This window comes from Neodiprion virginianus, chromosome 2, assembly GCF_021901495.1.
Source record: "Neodiprion virginianus isolate iyNeoVirg1 chromosome 2, iyNeoVirg1.1, whole genome shotgun sequence".
NCBI classification, from domain to species: domain Eukaryota; kingdom Metazoa; phylum Arthropoda; class Insecta; order Hymenoptera; family Diprionidae; genus Neodiprion; species Neodiprion virginianus.
In genome coordinates, this window is record NC_060878.1 from 33,961,809 (window position 1) to 33,978,506 (window position 16,698).

Sequence of the window (16,698 nt, forward strand, 5' to 3'; positions counted from 1 at the left end):
GACTTGGAACGGGAAGAAACAAAATGGACATGTTAATTTATATGTTGTAGTCCAAGTCGCGAGTCAGAGTAGCGAGCGTGAAATGTTTCTACATAAGACTACAGTTCGGGGCTTCTGGGGCCAGGTTGAATAATTGATTGGTGTTTACGGGATGGTGGTTGCTGACAAATGCTGCAATGCCACTGCGATGCCAGCCGGCGGCCGAGGTGCTGCTGGCTTCGGTACTAAGAGCAACCTTCCTCAACGTTTTAAATCACCTCATAATATTCGCCTCGATAACATTCATTGCCTCGAGCAGCTCTCAGTCCCCGACTCGGTACGCCTCCCGAATCGTTGAGACCAAAAGCGGACAGATAAGGGGAATCCTGCAGGTTCGTCCCCAGTGCGATAAATAATAATCTCCATCCCGCAGGAATTCAAATTGCGAACCAGCCATTCTGGCATCAATTAATTGTACTTACATAGACGGTTGGGGGGGATTTTTCAGGAACCTAACGGTCGGCACCTGGACCCGGTCGAAGTCTTCCGCGGCATTCCATACGCGGCACCCCCCGTAGAAAAACTCCGTTTCAGATCGCCGAGGCCTCCGCTGACTTGGGCGGGTGTTAAACTCGCAGATACCTTTGGCTTAGTTTGTCCTCAAAACTACCCGGACGTAACCAATCGGACAATTGCTCTAGGGACGATGCCACGGGGAAGATTTCTCCAGCTGAAACGCCTTCTTCCGCTGCTCGGGAATCAAAGCGAGGATTGCCTCTTCTTGAATCTCTACATACCTGGAAGCGGTAAGAATATACACATAAATTGCATTCTACGTTGTAATTAGGTTGATTAATTAAATAATTGCTACATAATATGCTTCACGTCGCACGTATAAAGACCGAACTTCGCTACAACATATACTGTAACAATACGTACGTGCAGTATGAAAATTAACCACAGTAACTGCGTCACACATGAAAACTGATTCAGTGTATGTCTTTCAATACTTTTTGCCTACGATTTTAATAAGTCCGAAAATAGATTGTGAATAATATATACTTATGTTATAGTAGAATAGTATGGATTACAAAATATTTGCTTTGATGAAGCTATAACAATTTGCGAAAAGATAATATGAAGATTTGTGAGTGAGTTCAGATAATTCCGTGAAAACTTTCACGTGCGTTATTTGAAAATTCCTATTTGAATTTCACCTCGGCCTGATCGTATACCAAAAATTGAAAATAAATATTGTGCCGTATCGTCTGACACATATCAGGTTCCCGAGGACTCGAGGCACCCTACGCAGTGATCGTTTACGTACATGGTGAGAGCTTTGAATGGGGTTCCGGAAATCCCTACGACGGCTCGGTATTGGCAAGTGCTGGTCACGTGATCGTCGTAACACTGAACTACCGGCTTGGTATATTAGGTACATTTTGCACTTGACGATGGGGTTATGATATATAATAGAGGCTTTTGCTGTCGAGCTTAGTCTTTTGTGCATGATGCAAATATTTCCCATGTTTTCAGGATTCCTAAGGACTCGTCCTGGTCCAGACACAACGGACGGTTCCGGAGGTAATCTTGCCCTCAAGGACATTGCTATGGGGCTCCGATGGGTGCGCGATAACATCGGCGCCTTTGGCGGCGACCCGACCAGGATCACCCTAGTTGGACACGACACTGGGGCGGCTCTCGCCAATCTCCTACTTCTGACGCCCTACGGCAAAGGTATAAAACGCAAATTGCTCCAATAACGCGGGTTATCTCTGGGAAACTGTTGGGTTTATAATAATTAGAAATGCTCGCGCACTTTATGCCGTACACAATATGAACTATTTAAAGAGATTTAGAGACTTTCAATTAAATACGAAAGTATAATTGAGTAAAACGTACATTTAAACTTGGAGCTTATAAAAAGATCAACAATTTGTTGGACTTATACACAAAAAAGTTAATACAAGTATCGATAAACTTTTTCATATTGTAGCAAACCTATAACTTTTTCGATCATTCAACAAACTCTCTCAACTTTTGACCGAACGATTTGACACGCCATGCTTGCACAATTTTTGCTGTAACGGAGTTAGCTGCGTCTAGTAAAATTTTTCATTTGTTTTGAAGGTGCAATTCTACTTATTTTTCCACGAATACAAATATGTAAGGATCCTTTACAACGAGGCGACAGACGGGTGGATGTACAGTTATTCACCGAGTAATATATAGGTACACACCCATTTCCCGTACATCCGGCTGTAAAGAATTACGGCAAACAGCTTATAACTCCCGACTGCTCTCCGGTGTACCACGAGTACTTCCGGTACTCTTCCGGCGGACCCGTTCAGCTTTCTCTTGATTCCATCTTGGGCGGAATCTGCTTTGTTTTATGGTCCTATTCGTTACTATCCTACAGGTTTTTGAATCGCGTAACTCACAACCGGATCTTTGCACAAAAGCTGCTTCAACTGGTTTTCAAATAAAATAGTTAACGTGAACGAAAGAATACACTTGTATCGTTCGCTTCATCATGCTATTAGAAATTTTACACGACTCTAAATCTAACTTCGATTGTGAATAGATACCCCGTCAAGCGCCTTAATTACTGTACATGGTGTAATTAATTGTAACAAGAACCACAAAACTCTTTAACGTGAGATTAATTTTTAACATCAGAAATATGGAACATGAGTTCAATTTTAAAAATATGTCATGTGTAATCGCTCGTTTTACAGATTTGTTTCATCGGCTGGTTCTTCTCAGCGGTTCCGCCCTAAGCCCCTGGGCAGCAGTACACGAGCCGGACGATTTGAGGGTGAAAGTCGGGGAGCAATTCGAATGTGCAGTTGAAACCGAAGCCGACATCGCTGATTGCCTTCGCGAAGTTCCCTTACAAAATCTAATGGAAGTAGAACTACCCGAAACAAGGTATAATAATTAGTAGCTACATGCCACTCATTCTCATCATGTGACGGGTTCCGGAAGAATTAATTGAGTTGAAATGGTGCTATTCGTTGTTTAAAAATATTTTCGGTTTTATGCTAGGTTCATGCCGCGGATTGGTCCAGGATTACCGATCGACGTGAACAGTCCTGACCCAAGCCACGACATGGAGAGAGACAGCGGTAGTTTTGTGACGATACCACTGATTCTCGGCGTTACGACGGCCGAGAGTTACCTCGACTTCAACGCGAACGATATTCAGTATGGCTTCGAGGAGGAGCAGAGAAACCGAGTGCTCCGAACGTTCGTCCGCAACGCCTACGTCTACCACTTGAACGAGATATTCTCGGCTGTGAGGAACGAGTATACGGACTGGGACAAGCCTGTCCTACACCCAATTAACATACGAGACTCGACGATGGAGGCACTGAGTGACGGTCACACCGTGGCTCCGCTGATGAGGGTTGCGTTTTATCACGCGAGGAGGGGTGCCAAGACTTTTTTCTACCATTTCAACTATCAGACGAAAGACAGCGATTACCTGCAGGCAAGATAAACTACAGGATCTGGATAATAACATTGCGTCGATGCTGAAAGCCATATAAGTAGATTGTACCAAAAGTGTATACGAAACATTTTATAATATTAATTTTTTCCAGCGACTGGGAAGCGTGAGGGGCGAGGATATACCCTACGTTTTTGGACTCCCACTCGTATCCGGAGGTACCTTTTTCCCCCAGAACTACAGCCGCCAGGATCAGGGCGTCGCCGAGGCTGTTCTTACATTTTTTTCAAACTTTGCCAAAACCGGAAACCCCAACGAACCGCGAAACGTCGACTCCGTAGATTATGGAACGGTCAAAGAGAAGACCAGGTTTCGAGGTCTGACATGGGAGCAGTACGAAACCGGATCGCAACAGTATCTTACGATAGGTAAAAGTGAACCGCGCTAATCCATTATCAATTATGATTCTTCTCTCCCACCGTTACTCCATCGTTCATTTGCGGTCTATGATTACTGATTAGATGTATACAATTGTATAAATAGAATCAAGTCGAAAATATGTTACACGTTGAAAAAAAAATCATAATTTTATCAGCTCTCAAACCGAAAATGAAGAGCCACTATCGGGGACATAAAATGGCGGTCTGGCTAAACCTGATACCACAGTTACACCAACCTGGAGATGACGACGTGACAATGCGGCATCATCATTTCCGCGAGAGAGGAGACCACCTCTACGCGGGTGCGTATAATATTTCAGTAAATATTATTTGCCGTGCAAATAAAGTCTGAACTCGAAAACTAATACGACGACGTTAAATTTATATCAGGACCAGTGCGCGACGAGTGGCACACACCGATACTTCTTCCCGGCAACACGGTGACGACGTCGCTGTCGACGACCGAGTGCAGCTCAACCATTGGCGAAGACGCGACCTCCGAGATCGGGTCACCGTCTAGTGGCGTAATAGACGGCGAGGAGAGAGTCAGAGAGAGACACGACGAGACGGAGCTTCTCCAGAGACTGGCGTCTCGGCACTACTACAGCACAACAACTGCCCTGGCGATAACCGTCGGGGTTGGATGCATCCTTTTGATACTGAACATGATGATATTTGCTGGTATTTACTATCAGAGAGATAGAGAGAAAAAAAGAGCGGCTAGCGAGTGCACCCCGAACGGCCATCAAGAGTCGGTACCGATGACGACGCGGCCCTCCTCGCGCGACTCAAACGAGGACACAAGGTCCGAGGAGCCTCCACCCTCGTACACAACCCTGGCACGCTCCAGTCCCCCGCCACCCTCGTCTACTATGCCAGAGCAGCGGCTTCTTCGGGACGAAAGTCTCAGAAAAAACGTGAAGATCGTTAAGGAGCATGGAACTCATCCCCAGAAGGATCCTGTGCCACCTAAACCGCCCACGAGGACGACCAGCTCTTTGACCACTACCGGCATTAAGAAAAGAGTTCAGATTCAAGAGATATCTGTATAGCATTAGGGGTTGCCCTCCGCGGAGGGCAACTCCAGCTGTTCCGTAAAACGTGTTACTTTTGTGGAATCACGATTTTAACAGAGGCTTCGTTTCCTGCACCCCTGCACGCCTACGCGGGAAAATTTGCGTGAAAACCCGTTAGCACTGGGTTGTATTATATCCATGGGGAACGGAATTTTTCGCGAGTGTTACAGACTACAGCCTTCAAAGTGAATTATACAGTGTATAAAACGGATTTAGACTCTTTAGAGCAAGCAGTTAAGGTGATAAAAAAAATTGTCCGTTTCGTGACAGACTTGAGATGTCACATATTTGTTAATAATAGACACCGAAATCATACGTGATTATACATGATATTTATGCGAAAGAAAAGTGTATAATAGTCTTTTCTCTCCCAGTTCAAAGCCATATTGATCGTGAGCTGTCCGCGATATATAAACTATAAAGCGTAGCTCCGTTAAATTTATTCTAAAATAATACGGTTGATATTGCTGTAATTTAGAAGCGTAGCGTTTATTCTACTGTATCTGGAAAATTATCACCATTGGTCGGGGAAACTGCGTATTGTATACGTATCACCCAAATATGTATCTGTACTTCGAAGTATAATGAAACTATTACAAAAGATTGTGAAACCAGAGTTGGCATCATAGCTCGGCACTTCATGTATTTAGTCGAGCCGACGTGTATTATGAATTACACACGAATCGCTCGTCAAAATTGAATTTAAAAAAATTGTACCTATGCATACGACTGGAATAAAATATCATTCGATTTGTAAATTTCACGGTAGTTCATACGGCAATATTGTAATTAATAAATACCAATTTATAAATAAGTGCAATATGACTTTATACACATAAAATATGTTCATTCCAAGTATTTGCAGAAAAGTTCTACAAGAATGTCATCCTAACCTTTGGCGGCTTACGTATACCAGTTATAACTTATTGAGTCTACGAAGTGGTCAGAACTAACTTTTTTTTTTGCAATCACACCATGTTTACTTTTCCAAAATAAGTATATCGGTTAAATCGTTCGAGATTTAACGCAACAAGTAGCAACAGTCATGTTCATAAATATACCGAGAGCTCGAATCATCTCATGCTCTCCCCATGAATAATTCGTTAAGAAGTCGCTAACGGTAACGAATCAGATTCTTGAGTTTAACGTCAAAGATAATGCCCGTTTGTTAAAGAAGAACCGGAACCTCAAACTGTTGGGTGCTTTTACGGGCACGTAAGTTACCACGACTCAATATCAGGTAAATATGTCAGGCCAAGAGCCACAAGATATAGCGCCAAGAGGTAGTCGGATCAAAGACGAATATAGCGACGGACGGTAATGCGAATGTAAGAATGCATGGGTATGTGACGCAGATGAGGGAAAGCCCCACCCGCCTTGTTACAGTAACCTTTATTGGCCGTTGGATGGCTGTTTTTTAGTGACCGTAAGCGCAACCATCTTGATCTAAAGCGAAGTCTGTGACTACAGGCTCTTGAATCAATATGTTCGCCTGATACCAAGTTGGTATTTGCTACGTCAAATTGCGCCCGAAATGTCTTGTAAAAACTGACGTTGGTAATAGGATTTTTCACGAACGATACCAGTAGTGTCGCCATCGCTGACTTGTAAAATGCATACCGTTGACTCGGCAATCGTCAATCAAAATAGTCTTGAACCATTCTTTTTCATTTACAATTAATTGTACATTTACAAATTATAGACAGAATCAGCTAAGTGCTAACAGATTTGATACACGACGCACAGTAATTTTAGCTCTAATTGAACGACGTTATTCCTATGTATACTATGCCAACCACTCATCAATTACAATTTGTTGATCCTGATCGTTCGGTTTTTTATCCGATTCAAAATGTTATCTGAAGCATGCATATTGATTTGATAGTATAAAACATGACGTTTTCAATAATCAAACTTGTAAACTTGAAAATTAGTCCGGAAGGTACAAAAGTCATCAGGTCAAGGACCTGGACAGCCAGAACTATGGACCGCTTGTCATGGAGGTCAAGGTCCACTAGGTGGAGGACCTTAACAGCCAGAACTACGAAACATTAGTCCTGAAAGTCAAAAGTCACCAAGTCGAAAACCTGAACAACCAAATAGCACTTTAAAAATCATGCAACCTACCCATGCCGCGTGGCAATGATCTCTGCACGGGATATTGTAATTACTGCGAGATGTTTCACCGTCGTTGGAGGTTCTACAGGAAGTGCACCAGTCACATCAACTGGAATAAAATTTGAATGTTTTACTCACTTTACTCACGTATTATCCTTTGAGATTTGGCAACGCTGTATGGATTATCCGAAGAACTAAAAGGATATGGTGACCAGTTGACCACTGAAATTTATTGTAGTTCAGTGATGGTGACGCTAACTTAACATCAACCAAGCTATCCATATGTGCGACGTTGCCAAATCTCTTTTTTCGAAATAAAATTATCAATGTCTCATTTAAAAAGTATTTTTATTCCCAAATTTTTACACATATCATTGATTCAACCCTTCCTTAAGAAATGTTGTGAGTTTTGCTCGAGTTTAATTTTTTATTATCTCGTCAGAAGACCAAAACTTTTGGAAGGTTGCCAATCTCCATAAGATGCAATGTTGATCGAATCGAGAAACTGGTAATTTTAGTTTACAAGCACTCGGCTCTGAAGTTGTGAATCGCTGTGAAACTTCAGAAACAGCATTCAGGAGATTAAGCTTAATCAATATACAAAATTTCAACAAATTTGAAATTTTTATTCTTGTACCACTAGAATGACTAGAACCTCCTTATATTCAGTTATTATTATTAGTATACAGCTCTCAACATATTCAGTGAATTCTTTGCGCGTGAAAGTACATTTTGCTACAATTTGGAATGGGAAATTCACGTTTTATAATCGGTATAAAAACAGTTGTACCCATACATATCAATGCATGAATAAATTATCGTTACAACCGCGCATTAGTCGGAACCTATGATAATTTCGTGTTGATATCCGTTTAAAATTACTCACAGCAGTTCTGCAAACATATTGCAACTTTGCGTTACAGATTAATCTACCTTGACATCCGCTACACAGGTGGGATGAAAACTTTGAAAAAGGTTCACCATTGTATTGCAGATTGCTATATTTTTCAACATTTAAAAGAAGATAACCCGCCGCGGCTTGATTCAGAATCTGAGCAACAAGTGACAGTATGGCGTCTCGACCCTCGATTGTTTCCCTAATAAAAATTTCGTTATACTCGGATAGAAACGTACAAAAAATGTTGCAAAAACCGTAAAGAAACAGATAGAAAACTGATTCTGTGTCTGTCTCCATATTGTTTTTGACACAATTTCTTTGCGTATCTCTCTCTGCGTCCAGCGGAATGTATACCAGGGTTGTCAGTTATGTTTACATTTACAATTTGCTGTGGAGATCAGAGCGATGTCCACATCACCAGATGTCACTTTGATGAAACAGATATTGATTAATACTAAAATTTCAAGAATTTTATTCAAAATTATGAGTGGATGTTACAACTGCATCTAATATTGATTGTAACTGCTATGCGACGTGCCATAAAAATTGTTAGTGTATTGTTTCGTATTTGAATAGAGAATTAGAATGTTGTTGATATTTAAACTCACAGTCAGCTTATGTCCAATATTATGTGTTGATAATGTGATCAAAGCGTAGCTTTCGCGAGTTCAGTCGAGTTAATTAAAATCGCGGTATCGCCACGCACCGACGTCGAGTTTGAAACTGGTAATACTTAGGCCAAACTCCGAACTCGTTGAAAGTAATAAGTGGTAAGAAGTTGACGACCAATCACGATAGAGCTAAGCCCTCGTATCGAGCTCTCATGGAAGGTCTTCTATGCGGTGGCGACATCTATGCCAATCTTAACAACTACGTGAAACCGCTACTATATCAACACTCTGATCTGTACCATCTGTACTATACACAGTATATCACATGACGTAGGTTCATTCCTTTGAACGAACGCTACGCATTACATTAGACATTATACCGGTGTTAAATGTCACATACATCAGCTGTTCTCAAGTTTTTAATGCTATCAGCCTTCGTTCGAAATATCCGTCTATTAGGGTGCAGTACAATGAATAATATCTCTGGAATACACTCGGTTGCTTACGTTACAGTACCGTCCAACGAAGTTGCGAAAAATATTTCTCGGTAATATTGATCTCGATTATTTACCACTGAATTCACTTTTACCTTGCTCAATGTTGTATTATTTCTTATCCAACATCGTTTTTCTTTGTATAGCGGACTCGTCAAAAATAAATTAGCTGCCTGCGTCAATATCATACCCCAAATCACTTCAATGTACGTACAACACTGCAATAAAATAATACTATCTCTTAATTTTTTTGTTTTGCATTCAGTCAGCTGTTAGTAGTGTCCGTTTTATAATTTTACCGAGAAATGAATGTAACTCAATATTATTTGTATAAATTTCAGATACGAGTGGAAAGACGAAATTAACGAAGATCAAGAACTGCTGTTGGTAAGAATTTTTTATTAAAAAATAGCAATACCCATGCTCCGTTTCATTCTTCGATCATCGACAACAAACCCCTAAACATTTTGGCTTCAAAAATAATTAATTGCAATTACCAATAATCTCTAATATTTCTCAATGTAATTTGCAGATGATTAAAACCAGAACTGAAATTGTCGATGCATTGACCAAATTCGTCAAGTAAGTAATTTGTGATAAATGACGTAGTATTCAAAGTTTGAATTATCGATTTCCTCATTTCAAAATTTCTTTTACAGAGAAAATCATCCGTATGAAGTTTGCGAAGTCATATCTTTACCCGTAAATATGAGGTTCCCATAGTTATCGTTATCTAAATCATTTATCCTGTTCGTTATGATACTCAGTTTTGAAGATTTGTTCACGGATGATTTACATATATTAATTGCATGCGAAATAGAGACTATTTATTCTTTCTTAATCAAACAAAATAAGAGAGAATTATTAAACTAAAATAATCAATGTTGCAGATTCACAATGGAAACAAACAGTACTTAGATTGGATTAGCGAAACTGTCCCTACAATTGCCCAGAGAGAATCTGATAAAAATTCTTAACGTATTGTTAGGCACCTGGGATTAAACGTGGGTAATATAAGGATGGTAAAATAAATTGGATTAAATTTGTTTGTGTGTGAAAAAATAAAGATTCGTTTATTATCGGCTCAGCAATTGATTAATATTTCATCATTCGCTATTCAGCATATTCTATAAACTGTCCTATTATGTATTTATTAAGACTTAAGCTTCACGATCAGAAGTAATAAACTCTGGTCCAAGTAATAAGAAAATATTTGCCAGATCAGAGATCGAATATTAATGAGTTATTAATTATTATGGGAGTTCTCCACTGACTCAATCGGTAAGATGAAATATTTGTTCGAAAGTAGCAACGATAGTAAGGGTAATATAGGTAATTAATCTATGATTTAGTCTGCACATTAACTAGAACTTCGAATTAAATGTTATCGATGTCTGATTAAAGATTATAATCGATATCTAGTAATATCGTGGTGCGAAACGGTTTCTGGTTGTCATACATTTATATACAAATGAGAAAAAATGAAATAAACGAAGAAAATCGAATCAGTTAAAAAACCACAGCAATTTTCCATTAAAAGTATCGCATGTATCGTCAGTAACGGAATTTAAAGTATTAGCAATTGTTTTAAGTAATCACGACTCCGGTGAATTGTCAAGACATTATTCGTCAATTTTTTGCAATGTCGTTTAAAGAACCTTTTGTTATCTTCCGGCCTGATAACCTGGGTACAGTGAAAGCAGTACAGAAGCTAATGTTTCATTTTCTATCATTCGGTAATTACTCTCAAGAGGGTGACGACAAGATGGACACGAATATACTCCCGCAGAAAAACTACGTTTCAAACAGCTGAAACAAATGTTGTGAGCACAAGGTGTGGTTACAGGACGATAAACGATCTCTTGACAACAAACGCACATAAATCTGTAAAACAAGAAGTTGACGAATTAGATTACAATTTGAATATTAATGTAGAATATTTGAACATGTTAGAAAATATGATCAATTGGACCTACCTTTCGGAAACACGTCGTAAGAACGGAACTTTTCCTTCAGGCAAAACTGTCCGACACTCATCCCAAAGTTTTGTGTTTACTTCATCTTTCCTTATCAGATCAAACAGGTCTTTTTCTAGCCTGTAGCCCTCCCTCTTTTGTCGCTTTTCAGCAGGTATCTCCTCGTCAGAAGTACAAGGGTTACTTTCTTTTAGAGCACCACGCTTACTGCGTTTTTTTCCATCTGCCTTTTTGGTTGCTTCCAAGTAACCATCCGGATAAAGCATTTCTAAACCTAGAGCATCTATGCGGCGTTTGCCTTCTCGAGTCCAAGGAGCAGGTGCAGGATCATCCCTTCGTAGAACATATCGCCATACACTGAATCCACTTTTACCTTTTTGTGGATAATATTTAACCACTTTGTATATGCCATCATACCTGGAAAGGATAATCAAAATTTTTTTACTAAATCAAAATCCTAAAGGACTTCGTTTTATTTTATCTATGTTATCGAAACGCACCTATTACCATCCACTGGCGCGTATTTACTGTGTTTAGCAAGCTTGTAATTGCGTACAACTCTAACAGGAATTCCACCTCTCCAATCTTTAGCTTCAGCACCGTCTATGTTGTTTAACTTCGCGTTACAGTTTAAGGCCAAAGCTTTGTTCATCCGTGTTAATGTCTGATCACAGCTCTGCTCAGCAGTTCTTTTGTTTCCTTTACAAGTTTTTTGAATTATTATACAACTAAACAATGATTGTCACTTATGGTACAAGAAGTTTCAATTGAATAGTACCTGAGAGATCTCGACCACCTGAGCCTGTGTAAAGAAACTCGTCCCCATTATCAATGTCATCCTCATAACCACCTGATAGAACAAGCGAGTAGGCACAGTCTGTTTCTCGCCCATGAATCCCAGCTACATGTGGCCTATGTACTCCTGCTTCAGATGCCTAGTAATAAATTTAACCCTCATATTTGTTTTGGTTCATATGGCGTCACATCAATCAAATTTTTTAAGAGCAAAATGATTTTTACCTGCAATCTAAATTTCCAACAAGTACCAACTTCTACTCCAGGTACAGGTCCTCGGTGATTGGGAGGTACTAAAGTGCATTCTCTAGTTCTTCCAACACATGCCATTCCTTTTCCCCAATCACGTTTTCCATCCTGCTCGCCTCCTATTGCTTTTGATTTTTTTTTGCTCTGCTTTAGTTTATCTCCAGCCTAAAAGAAGATGGAAAGTTGAAAAGAAATTGAAAAGATTGTAAATCGCAACAACGGACATCAGAAATATACATCATTTTTTATTTCAAAGTATTTAGTAATCTCACAAGCTGTTTACCTTGACTATTTCATTTTCATCATTTTTACATTCTGGGCAGTACCATTCATCCTCAGTAGGAATACTAGTTAAAGGTGGGTTCAAACAGCCAAGATGATAGGCACAATCACATTCGTCGCATAATAAAAGCAGATGAGCATCTTCTTTACCCGAGCAAACACGACAGCCACATTCCCGACAGTCTCTACCTGGATTATCCATACAGCTTGCGCAATAAGCTGGAATTCTACGCCTCGTTCCGCTGTTTGGGACCTGTTCATTTTCTTCCTGAGTACGATCACGAATTAACTTTGGTTCCTCTATCGCAAAAATTTCACCTTTTGGATTCACTCTACGATCTTCAAGAGGCAGCCGATCTCTGTAGATAGTAAAAAATGTATTCTGGATAAGCAGCACAATTTTTTATGAGATTACAATTTTCTGTAACATCTTTGATGTAAAATATATAATTACCTTCCTACATACAATGTGCCAGTTAACTGTTCTACTGTTCTAGTCTTATGTATCTTGACAATCTTCAAATCATACCAATAACCAATTTCCCTGGGTAATTCAATATTGTAATTAATCATGACACGTTGGCCAATTTCCAAATCACCAAAATCTATTAATCTATGTGCACGAGGTCTGATATGTTTTTCATCGACGTCAAAAGCATCTCCATCCTCTTCTGCATCCCACTTCACTCGGTATACTAAATTATTTTCTCTCTTTAGTATTTGGGTTATATTAGCCTCAAACCAAGCCCCGTAAACCAGATCCATGCAGTCTATGGAGTCCCCAACTTTATAGTATCGACTTTCAGCCTCAACAGCATTGTCTTCAATTTCTTCTTTATCATCGGTGTTTTCATTCTCGCTATAGCTATCTGTGGATTTTTCTTCAGACGATTCGTCAGCAACAGCTTTTACCATCAATTGAATAACGTCGTTTAAATTAACATTGTAGTCGAAAAGTTTGTAGCCATTTTCTAGCTGTTTGCCACGATAAAATAGTCGCTGATATTCTGGCTGCACCAGCATCTCCTTTGCAACCATAGCCTGAGAAAAAATTATTGCAACAGGTGTCGGGAACATGAAGCTTCGATTAAGATTAAATTTAAAAAAGCCTCAGTAATGTATTCATTTGATATCGCGCTAACATTGTTAATTAGGTCGCATTCGTTTGAGATATTTGCCAAATTAAATAAATACAGCTGCTTATCTCAAGCTCCGGCTTGATAATGGACTGATAAAATTACTCTCCGCATTTGGATGACCTATTCATTTGAAATTTAACGGCTTTTCTAACACCTGGTGACTTTAGTTAATAAGCGAACAACCTGGATTACTACGAATCGTGAACTATAATTGGAATATTATGATCAACCATATTCGCAGCCTTATGCAGCTCTTGAGAAGTTTGGAATCGAGAAATAAATATCAACTCAGACCACATCCCTTTGTTCTTTAGCAAAATTTGTGAAAGTTTCCGAGTGAGGTTACCTTGTTCCTGATATTTATCACTGGCTAAGTACGCGTGGCAATATAGATAATACTCGTTTGTTGGTTAAGAATGATTATTGTCATAATATTATTGTGGTTTTTTTTATTACCTTGAATTCATCGACAGTCGTTAGTTTCGAAATGTTTAAAACGACATTTCTCTCGCCGTTAATACTTCTCACTTGAACATACATTTTTTCGAAATAATTTTCAACAAAAATTTGGTGCAAAAAAAACAACGGTCACGAACCGGATTCATTAGTTCATGTTTACTTAGTTCGGAGAAAATAAAAAAAACACCCCGTTAAAACGTGTTGACAGTATACCAACCAAGCAGAGCTCGATGCAGGCATAGACTAAAGGAATTTGCCCCGCGGTCCCCTCTCCCTGTTAGCCGACGCTATGACACGTTCAACGGCCTAACGGTCGCCATTATGAATACCGGAAATTTGGCGGGAAAATCTTTGTTCCTCGACCACCTGCCCCTCAAGGCTCATTCGCATGAAAGCTGGTAGGCTTAGTGACGTCAGCCTAGTTACCAAGCCTACGCCACGCACAGCAATGCAAATTACATCATAGACACGAAGTTTGTGATTAAATAACTTCATATTCGAAACACCTTCTCTTCGCTGAAGCTTCAATTAGATGATCTGAACCCATTTGAATTGAGATTGCCCTGGATTAATACGAATGACTCCGAATTGCCAAATCGAACTGAAGGTTCTTTTGCGCTGATCGGATTGATGAACAAAATGTTAATTCCTCAAAAATGAGTTTAACGAAATAGATTCGTGTAGAGTATGAAACTGAATGAAGATAAAGAAACATCGTGAACGATAATTGTTACCATTCGATCAACAGAGACTAAACAACTCTAGCATGTACAGCTATCGGTGAGAAAGGTACGTACAATTTATGATACACGCTCTCAAAACGAGCCACACAGAGTTCAGAAATAAATCGAATAAGGCGTTAAGGATATTCCTTCAATTCACGATTTAACTCATTTTTTACGATTTTTCAAATGTAAGCATGATTGGTATTCACAGTTATTAATATTATCGTTCTGACCCTATTATGAACAAATAATAGGTATACCCGCATGCTCATAATCTGCGAAAATCCAAATTCCAAACTAGACAAGTATTCACTATATTACACGAAACGACGTGAAAATATACCGTAAATACCTGTTGAAACGGACCCTTCCAAACCGTACGGGCATTGCCTGCACCAACACATGTACAATTTTTACCTGAGCCGAGCGTAAAACACAAATGCTGCTCACCCAAAAGTTGTGTACGTGTTGGCGCAGATGTGACCATATGGCTTAGAAGGGTGTGTTTCAACGATATTCACGACACTCTATAGTCATGATCTACCTAAAAGAAATTCATGAAGTTGCGTACAGACTTGACATATTTGCGTACGGGCTATTCCGCGTCAACCGGATCAGTCATCTCTCAGATATTTTTTTAATTTGGCATGTGGATTGTGTGGGGGGAGTTAGATTTTTGTGCCAAAGCGCGAATCTCATAATGCAAAATTCGATTTTTTATTAACAATAACAAATTAGACTCCCATTTTTTTCAAAAATTCATAACTTTGGCAAAAAATTAGATACAATATATTTTTTTTTTCAAATTACGCGGAAAGCTCTGTAGAATTGAAAAAAAAAATACGAAATCGTAAAAAAAGTTGTTATCAATTGTTTATTTAACAATTAATTTTTCAAAGATGTTTAAAGCAGTGACTGAGACAATCAAAAATTTTTTTTTTAATTCTGACATGTTCCTTGAACTGTACTACAACCTGTGAATTAATTCCAGAGGGGTGTTTTTCTTCGTTTTCGAGTAAAAATCATTAAAGGTGTCGATGCGCATGAAATTGCGGCGCGCCGAGTCTCTACGTAATGGCGGGCGGCCGGTTGCCGTCCACCGCTACCCCGCGGTGGCGTCGCAGCGTTATTTTAGAGTCATTTTTACGATGTGGACATGATTGGAGAATCTGAAAAAAATACTGTACCTTCACAAGGCCTGCTCAAAGCGATAAGTGAAGTTTCAAGAATGTGTTTTTATTTTAAAATAAGGAGCAAGTTATGTAATTATTATCATTTATGTGCACTCTCATGGTGTGTAACCGTTATTTTGAATCTCTGTAATAAAAAAACGGTGATAAACACATTCTTGAAACTTCACTTATCGCTTCGAGCAGGCCTTGTGAAGGTACAGTATTTTTTTCAGATTCTTCAATCATGTCCTATATCGTGAAAATGACTCTAAAATAACGCTGCGACGCCACCGCGGGGTAGCGGTGGACGGCAACCGGCCGCCCGCCATTACGTAGAGACTCGGCGCGCCGCAATTTCATGCGCATCGACACCTTTAATGATTTTTTACTCGAAAACCAAAAAAAACACCCCTCTGGAATTAATTCACAGGTTGTAGTACAGTTCAAGGAACATGTCAGAATTTTAAAAAAAAATTTTTATCGTCTCAGTCACTGTTTTAAACATCTTTGAAAAATTAATTGTTAAATAAACAATTGATAACAACTTTTTTTACGATTTCGTATTTTTTTTTTCAATTCTACAGAGCTTTCCGCGTAATTTGAAAAAAAAAATATATTGTATCTAATTTTTTGCCAAAGTTATGAATTTTTGAAAAAAATGGGAGTCTAATTTGTTATTGTTAATAAAAAATCGAATTTTGCATTATGAGATTCGCGCTTTGGCACAAAAATCTAACTCCCCCCACACAATCCACATGCCAAATTAAAAAAATATCTGAGAGATGACTGATCCGGTTGACGGGGAATAGCCCGTACACGAATGCCCTAGCCAGT

At 39.3% G+C, this 16,698-nt stretch overlaps 4 protein-coding genes across 9 annotated transcripts in view; 2 read left to right on the forward strand and 2 right to left on the reverse strand.

Annotated features, from left to right (window-relative positions):
• Positions 1 to 560, reverse strand: part of LOC124297629 (calcium and integrin-binding protein 1-like) — a 46,719-nt gene extending 46,159 nt beyond the window's left edge. The window contains exon 1 of the mRNA XM_046748857.1: positions 462 to 560. The gene's annotated coding sequence lies outside the window, so the exon portion shown is untranslated. The remainder of the gene's footprint in view (positions 1 to 461) is intronic.
• The window catches only part of LOC124297618 (neuroligin-4, X-linked-like), a 30,334-nt gene extending 24,468 nt beyond the window's left edge, over positions 1 to 5,866 (forward strand). For all 4 annotated transcript variants that reach the window (XM_046748832.1, XM_046748834.1, XM_046748833.1 and 1 more), the window contains 9 exons: positions 51 to 371; positions 488 to 785; positions 1,262 to 1,414; positions 1,516 to 1,716; positions 2,718 to 2,910; positions 3,028 to 3,472; positions 3,585 to 3,858; positions 4,026 to 4,172; positions 4,261 to 5,866. In XM_046748832.1, coding sequence (XP_046604788.1) covers positions 177 to 371; positions 488 to 785; positions 1,262 to 1,414; positions 1,516 to 1,716; positions 2,718 to 2,910; positions 3,028 to 3,472; positions 3,585 to 3,858; positions 4,026 to 4,172; positions 4,261 to 4,922 — 2,568 coding nt within the window. In that variant the 5' untranslated portion in view covers positions 51 to 176 and the 3' untranslated portion in view covers positions 4,923 to 5,866. The remainder of the gene's footprint in view (positions 1 to 50; positions 372 to 487; positions 786 to 1,261; positions 1,415 to 1,515; positions 1,717 to 2,717; positions 2,911 to 3,027; positions 3,473 to 3,584; positions 3,859 to 4,025; positions 4,173 to 4,260) is intronic.
• Positions 5,867 to 8,841: 2,975 nt separating this feature from the next.
• Positions 8,842 to 10,158, forward strand: LOC124297632 (divalent-cation tolerance protein CutA). Of its 3 annotated transcripts, none has more exons than XM_046748861.1 (6): positions 8,847 to 9,120; positions 9,214 to 9,273; positions 9,409 to 9,454; positions 9,600 to 9,649; positions 9,727 to 9,780; positions 9,958 to 10,158. In XM_046748861.1, exons 1-6 carry the CDS (start codon positions 8,963 to 8,965, stop codon positions 9,983 to 9,985), a joined length of 396 nt encoding a protein of 131 aa, XP_046604817.1. In that variant the 5' UTR covers positions 8,847 to 8,962; the 3' UTR covers positions 9,986 to 10,158. The 3 variants fall into 3 exon arrangements, with proteins under 3 accessions (XP_046604818.1, XP_046604817.1, XP_046604816.1); XM_046748860.1 differs by having other exon boundaries at positions 8,850 to 9,120; positions 9,727 to 9,769; XM_046748862.1 differs by lacking the exon at positions 9,214 to 9,273 and having other exon boundaries at positions 8,842 to 9,120; positions 9,727 to 9,769.
• A 557-nt stretch (positions 10,159 to 10,715) lies between these two features.
• Positions 10,716 to 14,245, reverse strand: LOC124297620 (E3 ubiquitin-protein ligase UHRF1-like). The gene is made up of 8 exons (XM_046748840.1): positions 13,965 to 14,245; positions 12,824 to 13,410; positions 12,371 to 12,728; positions 12,064 to 12,252; positions 11,822 to 11,978; positions 11,544 to 11,742; positions 11,044 to 11,460; positions 10,716 to 10,951 (listed from the first exon to the last, which is right to left on the reverse strand). The coding sequence occupies exons 1-8, from the start codon at positions 14,046 to 14,048 to the stop codon at positions 10,732 to 10,734; spliced, it is 2,211 nt and encodes a 736-aa protein (XP_046604796.1). The 5' UTR covers positions 14,049 to 14,245; the 3' UTR covers positions 10,716 to 10,731.
• Positions 14,246 to 16,698: the final 2,453 nt, after the last annotated feature.